Source organism: Procambarus clarkii, chromosome 18 (assembly GCF_040958095.1).
Source record: "Procambarus clarkii isolate CNS0578487 chromosome 18, FALCON_Pclarkii_2.0, whole genome shotgun sequence".
Lineage (NCBI taxonomy): Eukaryota > Metazoa > Arthropoda > Malacostraca > Decapoda > Cambaridae > Procambarus > Procambarus clarkii.
Window position 1 is genome coordinate 10460138 of NC_091167.1, and position 19517 is coordinate 10479654.

The following is a 19517-nucleotide window of genomic DNA, read 5'->3' on the forward strand; positions in this document are numbered from 1 at the left end:
ATACGTATTCTACTTGTTAACATTATAATTTAAATTTGTGATAATTTGTGCAGAGAAGTGCGACAACTGGATATGCCAACAAACACTTTCCAAACAACGATATATCTTGGATAAGTCGTTCCACAACATTGACGCTTGGACCGTCGACTTCCTTTGATGCTACTTATTTACTTATTTCATAATGAAATTATATTAGTTTGGAGTAAATATATGTTTTCTCATGTTCTGCATTCAGCACCCACATTATAGTAAATATATCATATTACTTCATTACTTAAATAATGCTAGGAGGGCTTGAGTAGCTTTGGGTCTTTAGTGGACAGAATCTCCAATAGATGGGGCGAGAGTCGCTCCCTCTCTCTCGCCCGAGCAAGAGTCGAAACTTAATTTAAAATTGATATATCTTTGTTCTCGAACATGATATATTTCATTTGGTGAAATCATAATAATGTTCATATCTCGGTCTTTCTGGAGGCATATAAGATTTTAGGCTTTATTAGCGTATCTTTGATAATTATACAATATATCGGTAAGTGCGTAGGCGTCTGCACTCCATGCCCGACAAGCTACTGAGCGCTACTATAAAAACATATGTATCTTCACTTGAGCTATAAATATGTCTATTGTAATGTATTGAAAATGAAGCTCTTATTTCTATCTTGCTTAAGACATATAAAACATTTGTGTTTATTAACGAATTTACGTGAAATAAACATTGATCTGAGAGAGAGTTGCTCTGTCGTTCAGTCTGTATGGGGTGGGAGCTCCGTAATTTTTAAAATACATGTATCTTCATTAGAACTTTAAATATGTCTATGGTAAAGTGTTTAAAGTGAAGCTTATATGTCTGCCTTTCTTGAGATATATAAAACATATATGTTTATTAACGAATTCACGTGAAATAAACATTGTTCTGAGAGAGAGTTGCTCGGTCGATCAATCTGTCCGGGGTTAAAGCTCGGCTATTATAAAAGTACACGTATCTTCGCTTTAAATTTAAATATGCCCATGGTAAGGTATTTAGAATGAAGCTTATATTTCTATCTTTCTTGTGACATATAAAACTCTTACGTTTATTAAGGAATCTGTGTGAAATAGGCATGGTTCTGAGATGAATGCTGCGGTTTTCGAGCTCGACGCGCGGCAATGGACGCCTTAAACATCCAGTGGGTATTATTGGACCCTATACCCATTTTATTTGTGGTTGGAGCCCCATACCCATTCTATGGGTGGTTGGAGCCCCATACCCATCCTGTGGGTTGTAGTGGACGCCATACTCATCCTGTGGGTGGTATTGGACCCCATACCCTTCCTGTGGGTGGATGTGATCCCCATACTCATCCTGTGGGTGGATGTGACCCTCATACCCATCCTGTGGGTGGTATTGGACCCCTTTCCCACCTAACAGGCGGTAGGTGACAATATACCCATCCTAGCTATAGTTGGTATAGTAGACACAATACCGTCCTGTTTGCAGTAGTTTACCCCATAGACATTCAAATGTAACATCGTTTTCTGTTAGCGTTCCTACAAAACATTCTTTAAAGATTTTTAAAGCCAAACTATGGTATATAATATTGATTGGTGAAGCACTGTTATTCTATGTAATAATTTATAGTGCTTATTATAATTTACTAAGAACAACTAATATTTCTCAAAACAAAACTACGAGCCTTCAATAGGATATAGCTGATCTGTAATATTATAAGAGCATGGACAACAGTAGGTAAATTTCACAACCCATGTGGGACCTGAAAACTACAATTTTCCTTATAATTGAACCAATCACGAATATTCTGCTATCTATGTTGACGGACGGGTACTGTGACACGTAAATTGGTACATGAGGAAGAGTTTGGGCCTTGGTAAAAAAAGTAACTGGGAATATATCACATATTTACTAATTCATATTCAACATATTGACTTTAAGCATTAAGTCATATATGTGCTGTCTTGTGTGAGAACGGGTTGGATGGTGAGGGGAATGGATGGATGGATGGATGGATGGATAGGGGGGGTAGATGGATGGATGGAGGGATGGATGGATGGTGGGGGGACTGGATGGATAGGGGGGGGTAGGTGGATGGATGGATGATGGGGGACTGGATGGATAAGGGGGGTAGGTGGATGGATGGATGATGGGGGACTGGATGGATAGGGGGGTAGATGGATGGATGGATGGATGATGGGGGACTGGATGGATAGGGGGGGTAGATGGATGGATGATGGGGGACTGGATGGATGGATGGTGGGGGAACTGGATAGATGGATGGAGGAACTGGATGGATGGATAGGGGTGGATGGGGACTTGATGGATGGATGGAAGATGGGTACTGGATGGATGGATGGTAGATGGGGACTGGATGGATGGATGGATGGTAGATGGGGACTGGATGGATGGATGATGGATGGGAATGCTGATGATGGGAATTGCTGAAATAGAGGGAATACAGAGAACATATACGGCACGCATAGACGCAATAAAGCACCTAAATTATTGGGATCGTCTCAAAGCCCTCCAAATGTACTCACTAGAAAGAAGACGAGAGAGATATCAAATAATATACACCTGGAAGATACTGGAGGGCCAAGTACCAAATCTACACAGAAAAATAACAACGTACTGGAGTGAACGACATGGAAGAAAATGTAGAATAGAACCAGTGAAGAGCAGAGGTGCCATAGACACAATCAGAGAACACTGTATAAACATCAGAGGTCCGCGGTTGTTCAACGTCCTCCCAGCAAGCATAAGAAATATTGCCGGAACAACCGTGGACATTTTCAAGAGGAAACTAGATTTATTCCTCCAAGGAGTGCTGGACCAACCGGGCTGTGGTGGGTATGTGGGCCTGCGGGCCGCTCCAAGCAACAGCCTGGTGGACCAAACTCTCACAAGTCGAGCCTGGCCTCGGGCCGGGCTTGGGGAGTAGAAGAACTCCCAGAACCCCATCAACCAGGTAACCAGGTATGGGGACTGGATGGATGGATGATGGATGGGGACTAGGCAGATGGATGGTGGCTGGGGACTGGATGGATGGATGATGGATGGGGACTAGGCAGATGGATGGTGGCTGGGGACTGGATGGATGGATGATGGATGGGGACTAGGCAGATGGATAGTGGCTGGGGACTGGATGCATGGTGGGGTGAACCTCTGTCCCCCCACACTGCACCCTCCCCACTTCCCCCATACCCCACATCGCACCATCGTCGCTACCCCATCCCGCCACCAGACCCTCCCAGCCACACCTAGACGGTATTAATACTGGCTCTGTTGCTACCAGCTGGTGGATTATGAGGCAGACTGCATGACATTAAACTCTTGTTGTTTACTGACTGTGAAAGCCTGATTGACTGTAAATGGCTGAATGACTAAATGCCTAACTGGTTGCTACCACAACTGTGAATGCTTGACTGTCTTTGGTTATGACTGCCTGTGACTGGTCTTGACTGTCTTGTGACTAAGTGACTGGTTCTGACTGGCTGCCACATAACCGAGGCAGTGAAATGTGTGAAAAGAAAATCTGAAACCAGTGATGCAGAAATGAATGCGCTTAAGGTTAGCAGGGGACGGTCTCACCACCACCCCTCTCCCTCCTCACCCTCCCCATACACCAACACTGCTCCTCCCTCCCTCCCTCCCTCCCTCAGTCTCCTATACACCAAGTCATCAGTAAAGGTAAAGTGCAGTTAAATGTTCACTTATTTTATTTATGGATTATATTTATTCCCGATTGTTTTGTGTATAAATAATATGAGTAGTATTCTGTATAAAATGTATTTTTAGTATTCTGTATAAAATGTATATTTACATTAATATTTTTTGGGTGTGGAACGGATTAATTCAATTCACATTATTTCTTATAGGAAAATTTGTTTTGGTTAACAAATTTTTGGCCGGCCACGTGTCTCTGGGAACAGATTACGAACGTGAACAAAGGTACCACTATACACAAATATACTCTAAATACTGCAGTAATACAGAATGTTAATCTTACCGTTTGTTCTGGTCGATCTGGTGCAGCAGATTGGTTAATATCCCTAGTGACCCGTTGAGCTGTTTGTGCTACAGGAATGGCAGGAATGGTGGTGCGCTGGACTGGAGTAGGAGGTATCACTGGACGTAAACTACTCTCTCCAGCAGAGGCAAGACGTGGCAGAGGAATGGCAGCTGCTGGTCCTGTTTCTCCTTCACTGGTGACGGAGGAACCGGAGTTGTGGCGGGGTAACGCAACAGGCTGCCCAGCAGCCTGCAGCTGTAACACACTTTCTAAAGATTTGCGAAATGATCGGGAAGTATCCTCATCTTCTCTTTCAGTCTTACCATCTACTACAAAACCTATGGGACCTACTCCTTCTGTGTGTTTTTTCCTGAGGACAACTTCACTATCATCAAAAATTATATCCGTTTCCTTAGAAGTATGTATTTGCTCAAAGCCAATGGGGACCACTTTAGCTTCCGGCTTCAGCTCTGAATACTGTTGTGCTATTGCTGATCGTTCTAGATGTTCTACAGTGGGAGGGCTGGGTCTTGGGGGTTTAGTAGGAGCTCCAGGAGGTTTGGGAGGTTCTGCAGTTGGTCTCCTTATACTATTACTGTGGTGTAGTCTGGCCGCAGGTGCAGGCACCAAGATCTGTGACATGGTTTCCCGAGGCGGGGTGTTACTCCTACCCTGTTCTGGTGAGCCTGAGGCACTGTTGGAACTCCCACCTGAAATTTGGCTATCATGACCGCCAAAGGACCCATGTGTACTCGTTGGTCTAGGTTGTGGAGGTCTCGGCGCCTGCTTCTTTTTTGTTCTCTGCGGCTGCTTGGGACTTTCACAAGAATCAGAAGTTGAGGGAACAATCATTGACGAACTCATATTATCTACACGGCCAGTTAGATCTGCACTGGCATTTCGACGGTGAGTTTGGGGTCCTGTTCGGCCATGCTGAGTAGAGAGAGGTAAAGAGCCGTTGGGTTCAGCATGAACTCTGGATGGAGAGGGAGGCACTCGTGGTATAACACCAAAGTCTATTTCCTCCTTAAAGAAGTAATCACTATATTCTACAAGATGATCAACAATAGATCGATAGTCACCAGTGAGGCTCATATTACGACCCAGAGTTGACATGTCCGGTTGCTCTTCAGCATCGCGCTGATCCCATATCAGGTTAGGAGCCATAACAATAGCAATGTTACTGGGGGACATCTTGTTACAACTAGAATTGGCTGCCAACTTGGCTAGGAACTTGACAAGGTATCGAAGATTGGCCAAATTGGTAGGCGGAAGCTGGTTCACAACAAGCCACAGGGCTTTGAGACGTAGCTGGTGATCTGCCTGTCTCACCGCTTCCAACCACTGATCATGGAGGACGTGAGTGAGCAAGGGTTCTGGCAACTCTCGCAAGTAACACTTCAGTGCTCCAGCAACTACGTGTACATCATAGTCACGATCATGTTCATCAGCTTGAGCTAGAGTTTCAATAGTCACCAAATTAGCATCAAAAGCTCCCTTGAGGCGTCGGACCTTGGAAGTGCTACCGGCCACACGAAAGAGACCCTCTTCAAAAAGGCCAACTTCTAAAAGACGCCGCACACATACTTGCAGAGGGACAGCTATTTCCTGAAGAGAAAGCCGACACATTAATTAATTAACATTACTTAATTTAATAATATCAGATTAACGAAGTACAGAATTATTATATGGAATACAGACAAAATCAATATATAAGAATGAATGATAATATACCTAGCTTACCAGGAATAAATTGTTCATTAATTCATTGATAATGTCATCTAATCTGTGTAACAAGAGAGATGGAATATACAATTGGCAGGTAGCTATATGGGAGAGGAAGGCAATACAGTATGGAAGACATGTAATTCTTGCTTCCAGTTTACTGTTTGCAACTGATAATAGAAGTACCACCTATCAAGAAGCACATCTCCTAGGCCACTGCAATCTTTGCCATTTGCCAATTTTTGCTAATATTCCCTGGTTTTATATCAATTATGTAAATATGGTTATAACACATTATATGGATGTAGTGGAGTTAACCAAGACCCACGACAAAATTCTACTATCGTTTTGTAATGGCTTACCATGTGATGCAGTTATCATATATTAAAGCCTTAAAGTTATCAAAAACAATGTTGTCTATCACTAATGTCAGTATCCATGTCTGGATAACAATCCTAGACAGAATTGCATCAGAGAAGTGGGTTGCAAGTCTTCACCACTGAGCTGTGCCAGGAACAGATTTATGTGCAATATTGGTGTACATGGTACATTTTAGGTATTTATACAATACAAACTTTGTATTAATTATGAGTACACCGAGTTATTCAGCACAAACACTATATTGAGTACACTAATAAGTGAAGCAATGAACATAGAAACCCTGTGTGTTGAACACTCCTGCACCTACATATCAGTACACTTGTTTGTGGCATCAATTAACAGTAACCCCATCACCCAACTTCCCTCTTTTTTCTTCTATTCTTTCCGTAGAGGAAAGGTGACAATATTGATGATAGCAGCATGTTGAAGGCTAAGGTGCATATACTGTACACGTGTAATCTACAATTAACTTTCTAATCACTTAACTCGATTAACTTTTTAATCACTAACTGTCCATACATTCATGTACATACATTAATTTAACAATTCTGAAGAAACACTTGAAATATTTACTGAACAATTCCTTAGAAAATAATGTTTCCTCACTTTCTGAGAGACATGAAGGTGGCCAAGTAAATCCTAAGACTGAACTAACACAAAGTTTACAATAGAATTCTTGATCAAGCCTCAGAAGTAAAGATAGGTCATTGCTGTTCATGGCCGTTCTTAGCTGGTGGAGCAATTTGTCTGCTTAATTCCAATAACAAATGAGACTCTGACCTATTAGCTAGTTGACGGATCTCCAACAACTGGTGTTCAGGTCACAACTTTTTCTTGAGGAATTAACAGCAATTCAAATGTTAAAACTTAACCAACACTTGCAGTATTTACCAAATAATTCCTTATCAAGCCATGATAAAGCTTCCGTACCTGCTGGGTGATCTTAAGGTGATCGTGAAGGGGAACACCAAAGGCAGGACTACTGGAGGAGGCCTCCAGCTGTTGCCTCATGTCCGGTAACACGCGGTCTAACTTTGATAGAGTCTTTTGCATAAACTCCCGTTGAAGTTCCAGGTAACCACACATATATTGAGTTATTTCACGTTCCCGTGCCATCAAACTAAATATGTCACATGCATACGTGTCCTGCAAAATGTCATCTTTATAAGTAAGATTCCATCAAACAGCCTCAATATTTATTCATAGATTCATCACGTTATTGTAATTTACTTGTGAGTTTCATCTTTATAATCACAAATCACATGTTAGCCCTTAATTATGTTGGAAACAAAAAAAACAAATAATGGCACATTATACTTTACTGACAAGTGTCACAGACAAATCATTAAGTGATTTCATCCCTTATCCCTTCATGCATATATGGCAAGAGGGAATTAAGGCATTGTGTACAGAATCTGTCGACTAAAATATTTCAGATGTCTGAAACAATAGCTCAAGTGGATCAATGAACAATAGCTCAAATGGATCAATTATTAATCATTACTGTATAGGTATCTTAATACATTGTGGAACTCTAGGTGACAATATCATTACTGTACAAAACAATATTTACTATGAACTATTGAAAACACGAAACACTTCCTTTGCCAGGTGCAAGAACCGAATACTTTTTTTGTATAAACAATGAACCTAGTAACCCTATCCCCCCCCCACCTTGCACCCCCAGAAAATCTGTGCAAATGACACCGACGTAACAATGAATCCACGTTAATGACGTTGATAATATTTTCCTTTAATGTTACTCAAGCATATTTGGCCTGTTAAAACAGCAAGCCGAGCAGAAATCAAACGGTGAGTTGATAAGCAGTAGTGCATCAGGAACACATACCCGTGCCTGATCGAGTTTGGTCTCGGCCTCCTCCAGCTCCTCACGGTAGGTGTCCATCTTGGCATTGGGACCGGGATTGGCCTGCGAATTCCGCCACCGTGTTTTCGCTGCATCCAGGTCCAGACCCACCTGCAATTTGCAGAAAAATAAACTAAAATAAAATTTGAAGCCATGATGCATTTTTTTTATCTTGTGACAACAAAGTCAATACTACTCCATGGATAAATTAGAACTTGCATTTTAAGAAAATATTTACTGAATAAGGAAGGTCCTTGGAGATAAGAATGTGAAGAGATGAAGCTCAATATCATGTGTGGTGAACACAATGAATGTTTGGTAGGAATGGCAGAAGAGTGAGAAGAAGGCTTGCTGGAGTGCAAAAGGCATAAGAGTGGCGGATGACAAAAGCAGTGGACAACCCTAGGTGCATGCTGCCCAAGTCCTGGTGAAATTACTCCTGGCTCCCACACCATCACAGGACAGGAACACACCACAAGGCACAGCACTGGATAAAGTTAGAAGCCAGAGTCGCACGACCACCAGGTCTCACATCAGCCACAGAAGTGAGGGTGGATAGCCGGCACAGGGGGGGGGGGGGGGTCTGGAGCTCCCGCTTCCCCCTCCCGGGGAGGGGGAAGGTGTGAAGACAGCAGTGCGGGACGGTTGTGAAGTCATGCTCGTTTGCTCGTTTTTAGTTTGGGGAGTTAAGAACATAAGAACATAGGCAACTGCAGAAGGCCTATTGGCCCATACGAGGCAGCTCCTATTTATAACCACCAAATCCCACTCATATACTTGTCCAACCCGCACTTGAAACAATCGAGGGACCCCACCTCCAGCACGTTACACGGTAATTGGTTCCACAAATCAACAACCCTGTTACTGAACCAGTATTTACCCAAGTCTTTCCTAAATCTAAACTTATCCAATTTATACCCATTGTTTCGTGTTCTGTCTTGTGTTGATACTTTTAATACCCTATTAATATCCCCTTTGTTATGTCCATTCACCCACTTGTAAACCTCTATCATGTCACCCCTAACTCTTCGCCTTTCCAGTGAATGCAACTTAAGCTTTGTTAATCTTTCTTCATATGAAAGATTTCTAATTTGGGGAATTAACTTAGTCATCTTACACTGGACACGTTCAAGTGAATTTATATCCATTCTATAATATGGCGACCAAAACTGAACTGCATAATCTAAATGGGGCCTAACTAGAGCAAGATATAGCTTGAGAACCACACCAGGTGTCTTGTTACTAACGCTGCAATCAAATCCAAGTGTCCGATTTGCCTTATTACGAACATTTATGCATTGATCCTTTTGTTTTAAATTCTTACTAATCATAACTCCCAGATCCCTTTCGCAATCCGACTTCGCAATCTCAACACCATCTAGCTCGTATCTTGTAACTCTATCATTATTACCTAACCTCAGAACTTTACATTTATCAGCATTAAACTGCATCTGCCAATCCTTTGACCATTTCAAAACCCTATCTAGATCAACTTGAAGTGATAGTGAGTCCTCCTCTTAATTAATTTCCCTACCGATTTTCGTATCATCGGCAAATTTGCAAATGTTGCTACTCAAACCTGAATCTAAATCATTTATATATATTATAAACAACAAAGGTCCCAGGACAGAGCCTTGAGGCACTCCACTTACAACATTTTCCCACTCCGACTTGATTCCATTTATACTAACTCTATGTTTCCTTTGATATAGCCATGCCCTAATCCAGCTTAATATAGCACCCCCAATACCATGAGCTTCTATTTTTTTAATCAGTCTTTCATGTGGCAGTGTATCAAAAGCTTTGCTAAAGTCAAGGTACACAACATCACAAGCCTTACCATTATCAACTGCCTCAACAATGCTAGAATAAAAAGATAACAAATTTGTTGAACATGAACGGCCATTTATAAAACCATGTTGCGACTCAATTATTAATTTATGTTTTTCAAGATGAAGACGAATTTTATTTGCTATTATAGATTCGAGTAACTTTCCCACAATAGACGTTAGGCTAATTGGTCGATAGTTAGACGCAAGTGATCTATCTCCTTTCTTAAAAACTGGTATCAGATTAGCAACTTTCCAAAACTCTGGCACTCTGCCTGACTCTATTGATTTATTAAATATGGTTGACAGTGGGTCACAAAGCTCCTCTTTGCATTCTTTAAGCACCCTGGCAAACACTTCATCCGGCCCTGGGGATTTCTTTGGTTTGAGTTTTACTGTTTGTTTAAGAACATCCTCCCTGGTAACTGCTAAACTCGTCAACCTGTCCTCGTCCCCACCCACATAGACTTGTTCGGCTGAAGGCATACTGTATTGTCAAGTTCCTCTTTAGTAAATACAGATACAAAATATTTATTAAAAATACTACTCATCTCTTCATCACTATCTGTTATTTGACCTGTCTCAGTTTTTAATGGACCTATCCTTTCCCTAGTCTTAGTATGATATAACTGAAAAAACCCTTTAGGATTTGTCTTTGCTTGCCCTGCTATGCGAACTTCATAGTTTCTTTTTGCTTTCCTTATTTCTTTTTTAACATTTCTAACCAGTTGTACGAATTCCTGTTCTAAAGTGACCTCCCCATTTTTAATCCTTTTGTACCAAGCTCTCTTTTTACCTATAAGGTTCTTCAAATTCTTAGTTATCCACTTTGGGTCATTAGTTTTCGATCTATTCAGTTTGTATGGTATACTACGTTCCTGTGCTTTGTTTAGAATATTCTTAAATAAGTTATATATTGAATCCACATCGAAATCCCCATTTAAGTCACCTATCGCTGGGTTCATGTCTCACTCCAAGACCAGCCCACACCCCATACCCAAGGCTTTCCAATCAATTTGACCCAAAAAATTTCTTAGGCTATTAAAATCAGCTTTTCGAAAATCTGGCACTTTAACAGAATTTTCTCCTACAGGTCTATTCCATTCTATGCTAAATCTGATTTCTTTGTGATCACTGTTCCCTAGCTCACTCCCTATTTCGATGTCATTAATTTGTGTTTCCCTGTTAGTTAACACTAAACCCAAAATATTATTTTCCCGTGTTGGTTCCTTAATGTGTTGCGTAAGAAAGCAATCGTCAATTAATTCTAGAAAATCTTCTGCTTCACTATTCCCTGTTTTGTTCAACCAGTTTATTCCACTAAAATTAAAGTCACCCATGACATAAATACTGTTAGATCTAGATGCTCTAGATATTACATCCCATAGATGCTTTGCTTCCATTCTGTCTAAATTTGGTGGCCTATATATAACTCCTATTATAATATTATTAGCTTTTTCGTTTAATTCTATCCAAATAGTTTCTGTGTGTGGCTCAGTTTTGATTCCCTCTTTGAGACTACATTTCAAATTGTCCCTAACATATATGGCTACTCCACCTCCTCGTCTAATATATCTATCTGTGTGAAATAGTTTAAATCCATTTATTTGATATTCAGCTAATAGTTCTCTATTTTCTACATTCATCCACGTTTCGGTAAGTGCAATAATATCTATTTTTTCTGTGCAGACAAGAGCATTTAATTCGTTAATTTTATTTCTTAGACTTCTACTGTTAGTGTAATATACCCTAAGTGAATTGTTATTTTGAGGCCCTTCTCTTTCCCTGATCATTTTGCCAATTCCTTTCTCCCACAAACACATACTTTTATTACCTTCTTCCTCCAAATCAATTCCCATACCTCTATCTACTAACAGTTTAAACCCAAACAAACACCTCTAACCACTTCTTCCAACGAGTTCGCAACAGCAACAACCCCAGCTCTCGATAGATGCACCCCATCACGAGCATACATTTCATTTCTTCCATAGAAGTGTTCCCAGTTGTCTATGAAAGATATTGCATTTGATTTGCAATATCTTTCCAGCCGGCAATTGACACCAATTGCCCTCGACATCCATTCATTTCCCACTCCCTTTCTTGGAAGAATGCCACATATGATTGGGATTCCTCCCTTGCTCTTAACTAATTCAATGGCTGTCCTGAATCTCTGTATTAGTTCCTCACTCCTAGCTCGCCCAACATCATTACCCCCTGCACTAATACAAATAATGGGTTTGTTTCCATTTCCCGTCATAATATCATTCATGTTTCCAACAATATCACCAATTCCAGCTCCCGGATAGCAAACCCTTAATCTGTTCCCCCTATCTCTGGCACAAAACGTTCTGTCTAAATACCTCACCTGGGAATCTCCCACAACCAAAATTCGCTTCGATTCTCCCTTTTCCTTTCGAGCAGTTTGAGGGACCTGCGCTTCAATGCTCCTTGATGCTTTGCCTCCTCTTCGAACAACAGGTTCACCACAGCACTCGTCCTCCAATACAGTCAAATGCGTTAAAAGTCCTCAGGTGTAGGCTATTAGTTGTCGGTTTTGCCAAGGTCTTCTTAAGACCCCTGTCTTTCAGAACTTGCCAAGACGAGGTCTTCTTAAAACTGGTCCTGTCAGTCGTTCTTAATGAGGTCCCGTCAACACTGGCCTCCTCCTTCGTATCCTTCCGAAGTCTCAGCCGTCGTACCTCCTCCCGCAGGGAATTCATCTCTGCTCTCAGAGCTCCAACCAGACTCACCAACCAGAGTTCTGTCCAACAGTTAGGCTTTCAGTAGCAATTTTTAATCAGAGGGGGGGGGGGTTTGTTTTGGGGTGCCTATCTTTCTGGGTGCCTGACCCAGAAAGGTAATTACCTAAGTGTAATTACCTAAGTGTAGTTACAGGATGAGAGCTACGCTCGTAGTGTCCTGTCTTCCCAGCACTCTTTGTCATATAACGCTTTGAAACTACTGATGGTCTTTGCCTCCACCACCTTCTCACCTAACTTGTTCCAACCGTCTACCACTCTGTTTGCGAAAGTGAATTTTCTTATATTTCTTCGGCATCTGTGTTTAGCTAGTTTATATCTATGACCTCTTGTTCTTAAAGTTCCAGGTCTCAAGAAATCTTCCCTATCGATTTTATCAATTCCTGTTACTATTTTGTATGTAGTGATCATATCACCTCTTTTTTCTTGTCTTCTAGTTTTGGCATATTTAATGCCTTTAACCTCTCCTCGTAGCTCTTGCCTTTCAGTTCTGGGAGCCACTTAGTAGCATGTCTTTGCACCTTTTCCAGTTTGTTGATGTGCTTCTTAAGATATGGGCACCACACAACTGCTGCATATTCTAGCTTTGGCCTAACAAAAGTCGTGAACAATTTCTTTAGTATATCGCCATTTATGTATTTAAAAGCAATTCTGAAGTTAGAAAGCATGGCATAGGCTCCTCGCACAATATTCTTTATGTGGTCCTCAGGTGATAGTTTTCTATCTAGAACCACCCCTAGATCTCTTTCTTTATCAGAATTCTTTAAAGATTTCTCACATAATATATAGGTTGTGTGGGGTCTATGTTCTCCTATTCCACATTCCATAACATGGCATTTATTAACATTAAATTCCATTTGCCAAGTGGCGCTCCATGTACTTATTTTGTCCAGGTCTTCTTGAAGGGCATGACAATCATCTAAGTTTATTATGGCAAACATAGAATGCTTCTAACCACACGGGGGTTTCTGTAGGCTACTGCTCGTTGTGCCTCTCTGAGGGGGCCAGGTTCTGGTTCATGGTCCCCAGTAGGCCTAAGAACTCCATTCGCTTTGACTGATGCCAGGGTCTAATACATTCATATCAGCCCGGATAGCTCCAGGGAGCCGAAGGGGCTTCCCCCAGTTAGGAAGGCAGGCAAAATAAATAAAAGAAAAGATAATTGCATAAGGGCAAATGGCAAAGAGAAACAATTTAGTAATGAATGGGACAGAAAGGAAAGAGTTTACAGGGGCAAAGCTAAGTCAGAATGCATTTGTTAAGCACGTTCAAACATATTAAGTATGTACTGTGAAAGATAAGAGTCAACTGTAACAAAGCCGGGACTAAGGTTCATGTTGGGCAAATTGTGTATCAGAGCCAATTAAAGATGGCATCTGTGAAGAGTTGAGGCAGGAAAGATCATTTTAGAAGAAGACCAATCTATTGGATAATTATAGTTACCGAACCAGTATTTACCCAGGTCTTTCCTAAATCTAAACTTATCCAATTCATATCCCATTGTTTCGAGTTCTATCTTATGTTGATACTTTTAACACCCTATTCATATCCCCTTTGGTATGTTCATTCATCCACTTGTACACCTCTATCATGCCACCAATAATTCTTCGCCTTTCCAGACAATGTAATTTAAGCTTCGTTAATCTGTCTTCATATGACAGGTTTCTAATTTGGGGAATTAACTTCGTTAACCTACGTTGGACGCGTTCCAGTGAATTTATATCCATTCTATACTATGGTGACCAGAACTGAGCTACATAATCTAAATGGGGCCTAACCAGAGCTGAAGATATAGCTGAAGAACACCAACAACAGGTGTCTAATTACTAATGCTATTGTATTATAACTATTAGTAATTGTATTATTACTAATATAAACTATTCTTCAATCAGTGAAGAATTGATGGTAATTGTGGTGCTGTCAGATAAACTAGTTAGGTATATGATTGGACTGTTAGGGAATATTAATAGGGTATTAAAAGTATCAACACAAGACAGAACACGAAACAATGGGTATAAATTGGATAAGTTTATATTTAGGAAAGATTTGGGTAAATAATGGTTCGGTAACAGGGTTGTTGATTTGTAGAACCAATTATCGAGTAAAGTGGTGGAGGTGGGGTCCCTTGATTGTTTCAAACATGGGTTGGACATGTATATGAGTGAGATTAGGTGGTTATAAATAGGAGCTGCCTTGTATGGTCCAATAGGCCTTCTGCAGTTACCTTTATTCTTATGTTCTTGTGTTCTTATTGATATGTCCCTGTGGCAGCTAGCAATTTTGTGCTCTTCTCCATCTTTTATGTATACTGTAATAAACTTATGTTTGGTATTCTGGATCCCGTGGCTCGTTTACTGTTGTTCATGCACGTTGCATAGTTTCAAGTACTGTATAGAGATAACTGTGAATTCCGGCCAAGTAAAATCACTTGACGAGTGTTCTTACTTACACTTGTCGTTTCTTCATTTTCAGATGTGTGGGTTGGGTGTCAAACAACTATAGAGTTATGTTAACTTGTGAAAGAGACATTAGAATTTAGAAGGGGTACATGTTATGTTACACAAGATAGTTCACCACTGGATTTTACAACCTGCCCAAACTAACTTAATCCAACTGAGCCTAACCTAAGCAAATACATCCCAACTTAACGTATACAATTCTGACAATCAAAAAACAAGCGTTGAATGTAATGAAACACCATTTTCTGGGTGAGTCCCAGAGGTTCCCTGGAGCTATCCAGGCTGAATGGCTATGTATAACTTTCAGGCATCAGTCAAAGTGCTAGGAGTTCTTGCCTACCGGGGACCACGAGCCAAAACCTGGCCCCCCTCAGAGAGGCACGAGGAGCAATGGCCTATAGAAACCCCCGTGTGGTTGGGAGCATTCTATGTCTGCCATCGACCGGGACAGGCACCCAGAAAGGTAGGCGCCCCAAAATAAATCCCTATTCTGGTGAAAATATTGCTACCGAAAGCTGAACAATTAGACAGAATTTCCCAAACAAAATTAACTAACTAGCATGACGTCATCACGTTGCCGCGCCGCCGTCTGCGCAACCCCCTCTCCCTGGGAAGGGGGGAGGGGGAGCCCCAGTCTCTCCACGCCGGCGATCCAACTGGCAGTTCTTAGGCTGGATGTCAAAACACACGAAAAACACCGCCGACCAGAGGGATGGATGCCAGGGAGCCTCCGGGACTCACTCAGAAAATGCCGTTTCATAACATTCAACCCTGGTTTTCTATGTCTTCCGGAGCTACCTCACCAAAGATAAGGAAAAAGAGGGATGGAACCAGGAGGTGGACGCTATGCGCCCAACCCCCAAAAAAACACAGGCCAAACCAAATGACCTTGCTGATGACCCGGGAGACCCTAACCCCAGAACAGGAAGGAAGGGAACCCGGGCAAACCAAAATGCCCCACGGCCCGAGGCAACGACGCACAGAAAACAGTGAAGAGCCGCAACCAAACAACACCTGAAGCATCCACGGCCCGACTGACCAAGCTGCAACCCAAGGACCCCTCCGGAAAACAAGCAGACTTAAACTTCACCCGAAAAGAAACGGAACTGCAGCAAACGAACAACCGACCACCAAGACTAAACCAGCAGAAAAACACACCAGAACCGAAGGGGCCATGACAACCGGGGAGAAGAAGAGAAACCCCCCGGGGCCAACGATTAGGACGGCACCGTAAGCACATAAGCAAGCCAGAGGTGAAAAAGAAACCAGACAGCTAGCAGAATGGAGCAGAAGGAACAGCAACACCAAACACAAGCTGGAGCGGTCCCGCTAGCACCGCCCGAAATGAGGCAAAAGCATGCAGGACCAAGGACGGTCCCGGAACAACCTGGAAAGGAAGGACAAGACAACCCTCTCAGAGACCTGCGCAGTGATGGGAAAACCGGAAGGACCCCCAGGAACTACACACGGCCGCCGAGATGAAGCACGCAGGTGGGAAACCAGCAATGAAGTCACCAGCGCCCACACAAGAGACGAGAACTCGAGAAGACCCCAGGATCGGACACCGAACAAAGCGCCTCCAACCAAGGCTGGCAAAGAACCAAAAGAAACCGCCGCCAGGCAACAGGAAGAGGCCAACACGGAAAGGAGGGCCACAAACTGAAATGAGAAACGAAAAACAGCAACCCACAAGAGCAGCTTAAACAGCTCCAGCAGGGAAGAAGGACGCACTGCGTGACTGAGGTATATATAAGGAGAACCGTTTGGCCCCGCTTTGGGTTTGTTATTCCCTCGGAGCGGGGCTGGCAGTTCCTTAGCGGGGGAGGAGCCAACATACTCTTACAGGGTACAAAAACTCCTCCCCCTCTAACAACAAGCCCCACGCCGAGGGTACCAACACCCTAGCGGGGTCAAATGGGGCCCAAGGTCTCCCCCCCCCCAAGTCAACTCCTCCCCAGCCCCGGTATTTTCCACATCAGGACCCGGGGTTGAGCCATCCTCCAAACCCTCTGCCTTTGGAGAAAAGGCAGAGAGCACCAAAAAAGCAGGGAAGGTGGTGGTCCGCTGGCACGACCCAAAAGCTTTGGCAGGAGGAACAGGCTCGAATGCCTTCGTAACCAATCCGGAAGGGGCAGTTCCCGAGGATGCCCGAGTCTTGCCACCAAGAAGGCCCTGCCCCGACTCTGAAACCCTCAGACGTTTGGGAGCCAGGAGTGGGGGAGGAGCAGGATGAACCACAGCAGAGGAAGGACAAGAGGGTGTGGATGAAACCAATGTCGAGGCAACTAACCCCCCCCCCCCAAGTCCGGGTCCCTTTAACCAAAGCAGGGCAGTCTCAGGGCGTCCGTAAAGGCAACCAACCTAGCACATAGCAGCAATCTAAAATTCACATGCAGTGCTGAAGCTGCCTGCACCCAAATATCAATAGCAGTGGACTGGGTGACCTGGAGTACAAGCAAGGAACACCACTCGTAGGACTCCGGGTCAAAGGTGTCATCGATCCAACAGGCAACATGGCATTGCGGAGCCACAATGCGATTTTCCAGCACCCTTAGGCTGACTACTAAGGGAAGCCCAGGCATGGTACTGCTAACAGGTTATCCCAGAGCTACCAAACAAACAAAAGCTGAACCCCTGCTACGTGTGCAATCAAGGGAACCTAGCAGAGCACCACCAAAATCATACAAGTGGTCCTACAGCCACACCAGGCAGACCCCCAGTTCAGTTCCAGTTCGGCAATCTCAACTCTCTTGAAGGGGGTTGTGGAGGTGTTATCTTGAGGTTATCTTGAGGTTATCTTGAGATGATTTCAGGGCTTTAGTGTCCCCGCGGCCCGGTCCTCGACCAGGCCTCCGTCCCCAGGAAGGAGCCCGTGACAGCTGACTAACACCCAGGTATCTATTTTACTGCTAGGTAACAGGGGCATAGGGTGAAAAAAACTTTTGCCCATTATTTCTCGCCGGCGCCGGGGATCGAACCCGGGACCACAGGATCACAAGACCAGCATGCTGTCCGCTCGGCTGACCGGCTCCCCACCAGGCAAAATAAAACAAAATAAAAGAAACACCCCACAAAAGCACAACATCTCCAGGAGGAACAGAACTGGCCGCTATGCACATTATAAGACAGCTGCATAGTACCTTGCGCCCCAGCCAGCGATGATACTACCTCCTTCCCAAGGTCATACTGTACAGGGGTAGGAAAAAAAACCAGCCGGCCCCAAGGGTGAGCAATCACCAAGCAGCAAAAGAACCCTGCGGAGGAAGTCCCAGAACAGTTTGTGGAAGGTAACCCCCAAACTGCAAGGGCAGTACTTAAAGTGCACCTAGGGTAGGTGAACCCTAGGTGCATGCAGCCCCAATATTTCTGGAATTACACTTGGCTCGCACACCCATAGTACTAATTCACAAAGTATAAATTCAGGTCACTAGTCAATATTCTAATTGGACATAGCCTTTTTCCAAGATGTCTATAGAATTACCATCAGTTTAATAGCAATTCAACCATCTGGGGTGGCCAGGACATAAAGAATTAGTTTGTTCAATTTAAACCCTGCTTGGTAATTTAATAGCCTGCCAGAGTGGTATTACCTCTCCTCAGTCTGAGGACAGGCAAGAGGTCAGTCAGTGTGGATCGAGTCAATGGGAGTTCACCATCTCACCTCTGAAGGCCAGAGCAACAGCAGCTGGACCTAGAATATTTTACAGTAAAGTGCTTAACACTTTCGCTCGGTAACGATGCAGCAGTGCGTTGTCCGTTTAGTAGACGGACTTCCGGTAACGACGCAGCAGTGAGTCGTCCGTTTAGTAGACGGACTTCCGGTAACAACGCAGCATTGTCTCGTCGGTGGGGCAAAGGTGCGGCAAAGTAGCAGTGTCTTCGGGAAGGTCTTGCCGCAGTTTTCAACATTATATGCATATACTCCTGTAGGGAATTTCATTGTGAATACATTGATACCAAAATGAAAGATCTAGGACCAGAATTGAGGTAACAAAGTTGAAAAGAGTATACAGTACCCATTTTATTGTTCTTTTATAAGCGCTCACTGGGGTAACACTCCGTCACTTTTCTCCGCTTGCTGTGGGTGGTACACTGGGCTTTTGGACTTTATATTTGCATATACTCCTGTAGGGAATTTTATTGCAAACACAATGATACCAAAATGAAAGACCTAGGTCGAGAATCGAGATGTCCGAAGTGAAGAGTGTACACATTTTATTGCTCTAGCATGTTCCCGAGTAACAAGCTCTCACCTTCTCGCTGGGCTTTTGGTCTATATATGCATTTATTCCCATAGAGAATTCTATTGCGAACACATTGATACCAAATTGAAAGACCTAGCATGAGAATTGAGATGACAAAGATGAAAAGAGTACACACTTTTCAGTATTACTGTGCTCTCTAATGTAATGAGAGGTGCCTTGAGGTGGCGTAGCGCTCTCTTTCTGGTTCACATTCATCCTGTTGGCGGGTGGAGCGCGCTGCGGTTTTTG

The 19517-nt window shown here is 43.1% G+C and overlaps 1 protein-coding gene across 4 annotated transcripts in view; it reads right to left on the minus strand.

Moving 5' to 3' along the window:
• The window catches only part of LOC123754680 (SH3 domain-binding protein 1), a 151481-nt gene that overhangs the window by 76972 nt on the left and 54992 nt on the right, over positions 1–19517 (minus strand). For all 4 annotated transcript variants that reach the window (XM_069326248.1, XM_069326249.1, XM_069326246.1 and 1 more), the window contains exons 5-7: positions 7960–8088; positions 7041–7256; positions 4002–5612 (exon numbers count right to left, since the gene is read on the minus strand). In XM_069326248.1, the coding sequence (XP_069182349.1) occupies positions 4002–5612; positions 7041–7256; positions 7960–8088 (1956 nt within the window). The remainder of the gene's footprint in view (positions 1–4001; positions 5613–7040; positions 7257–7959; positions 8089–19517) is intronic.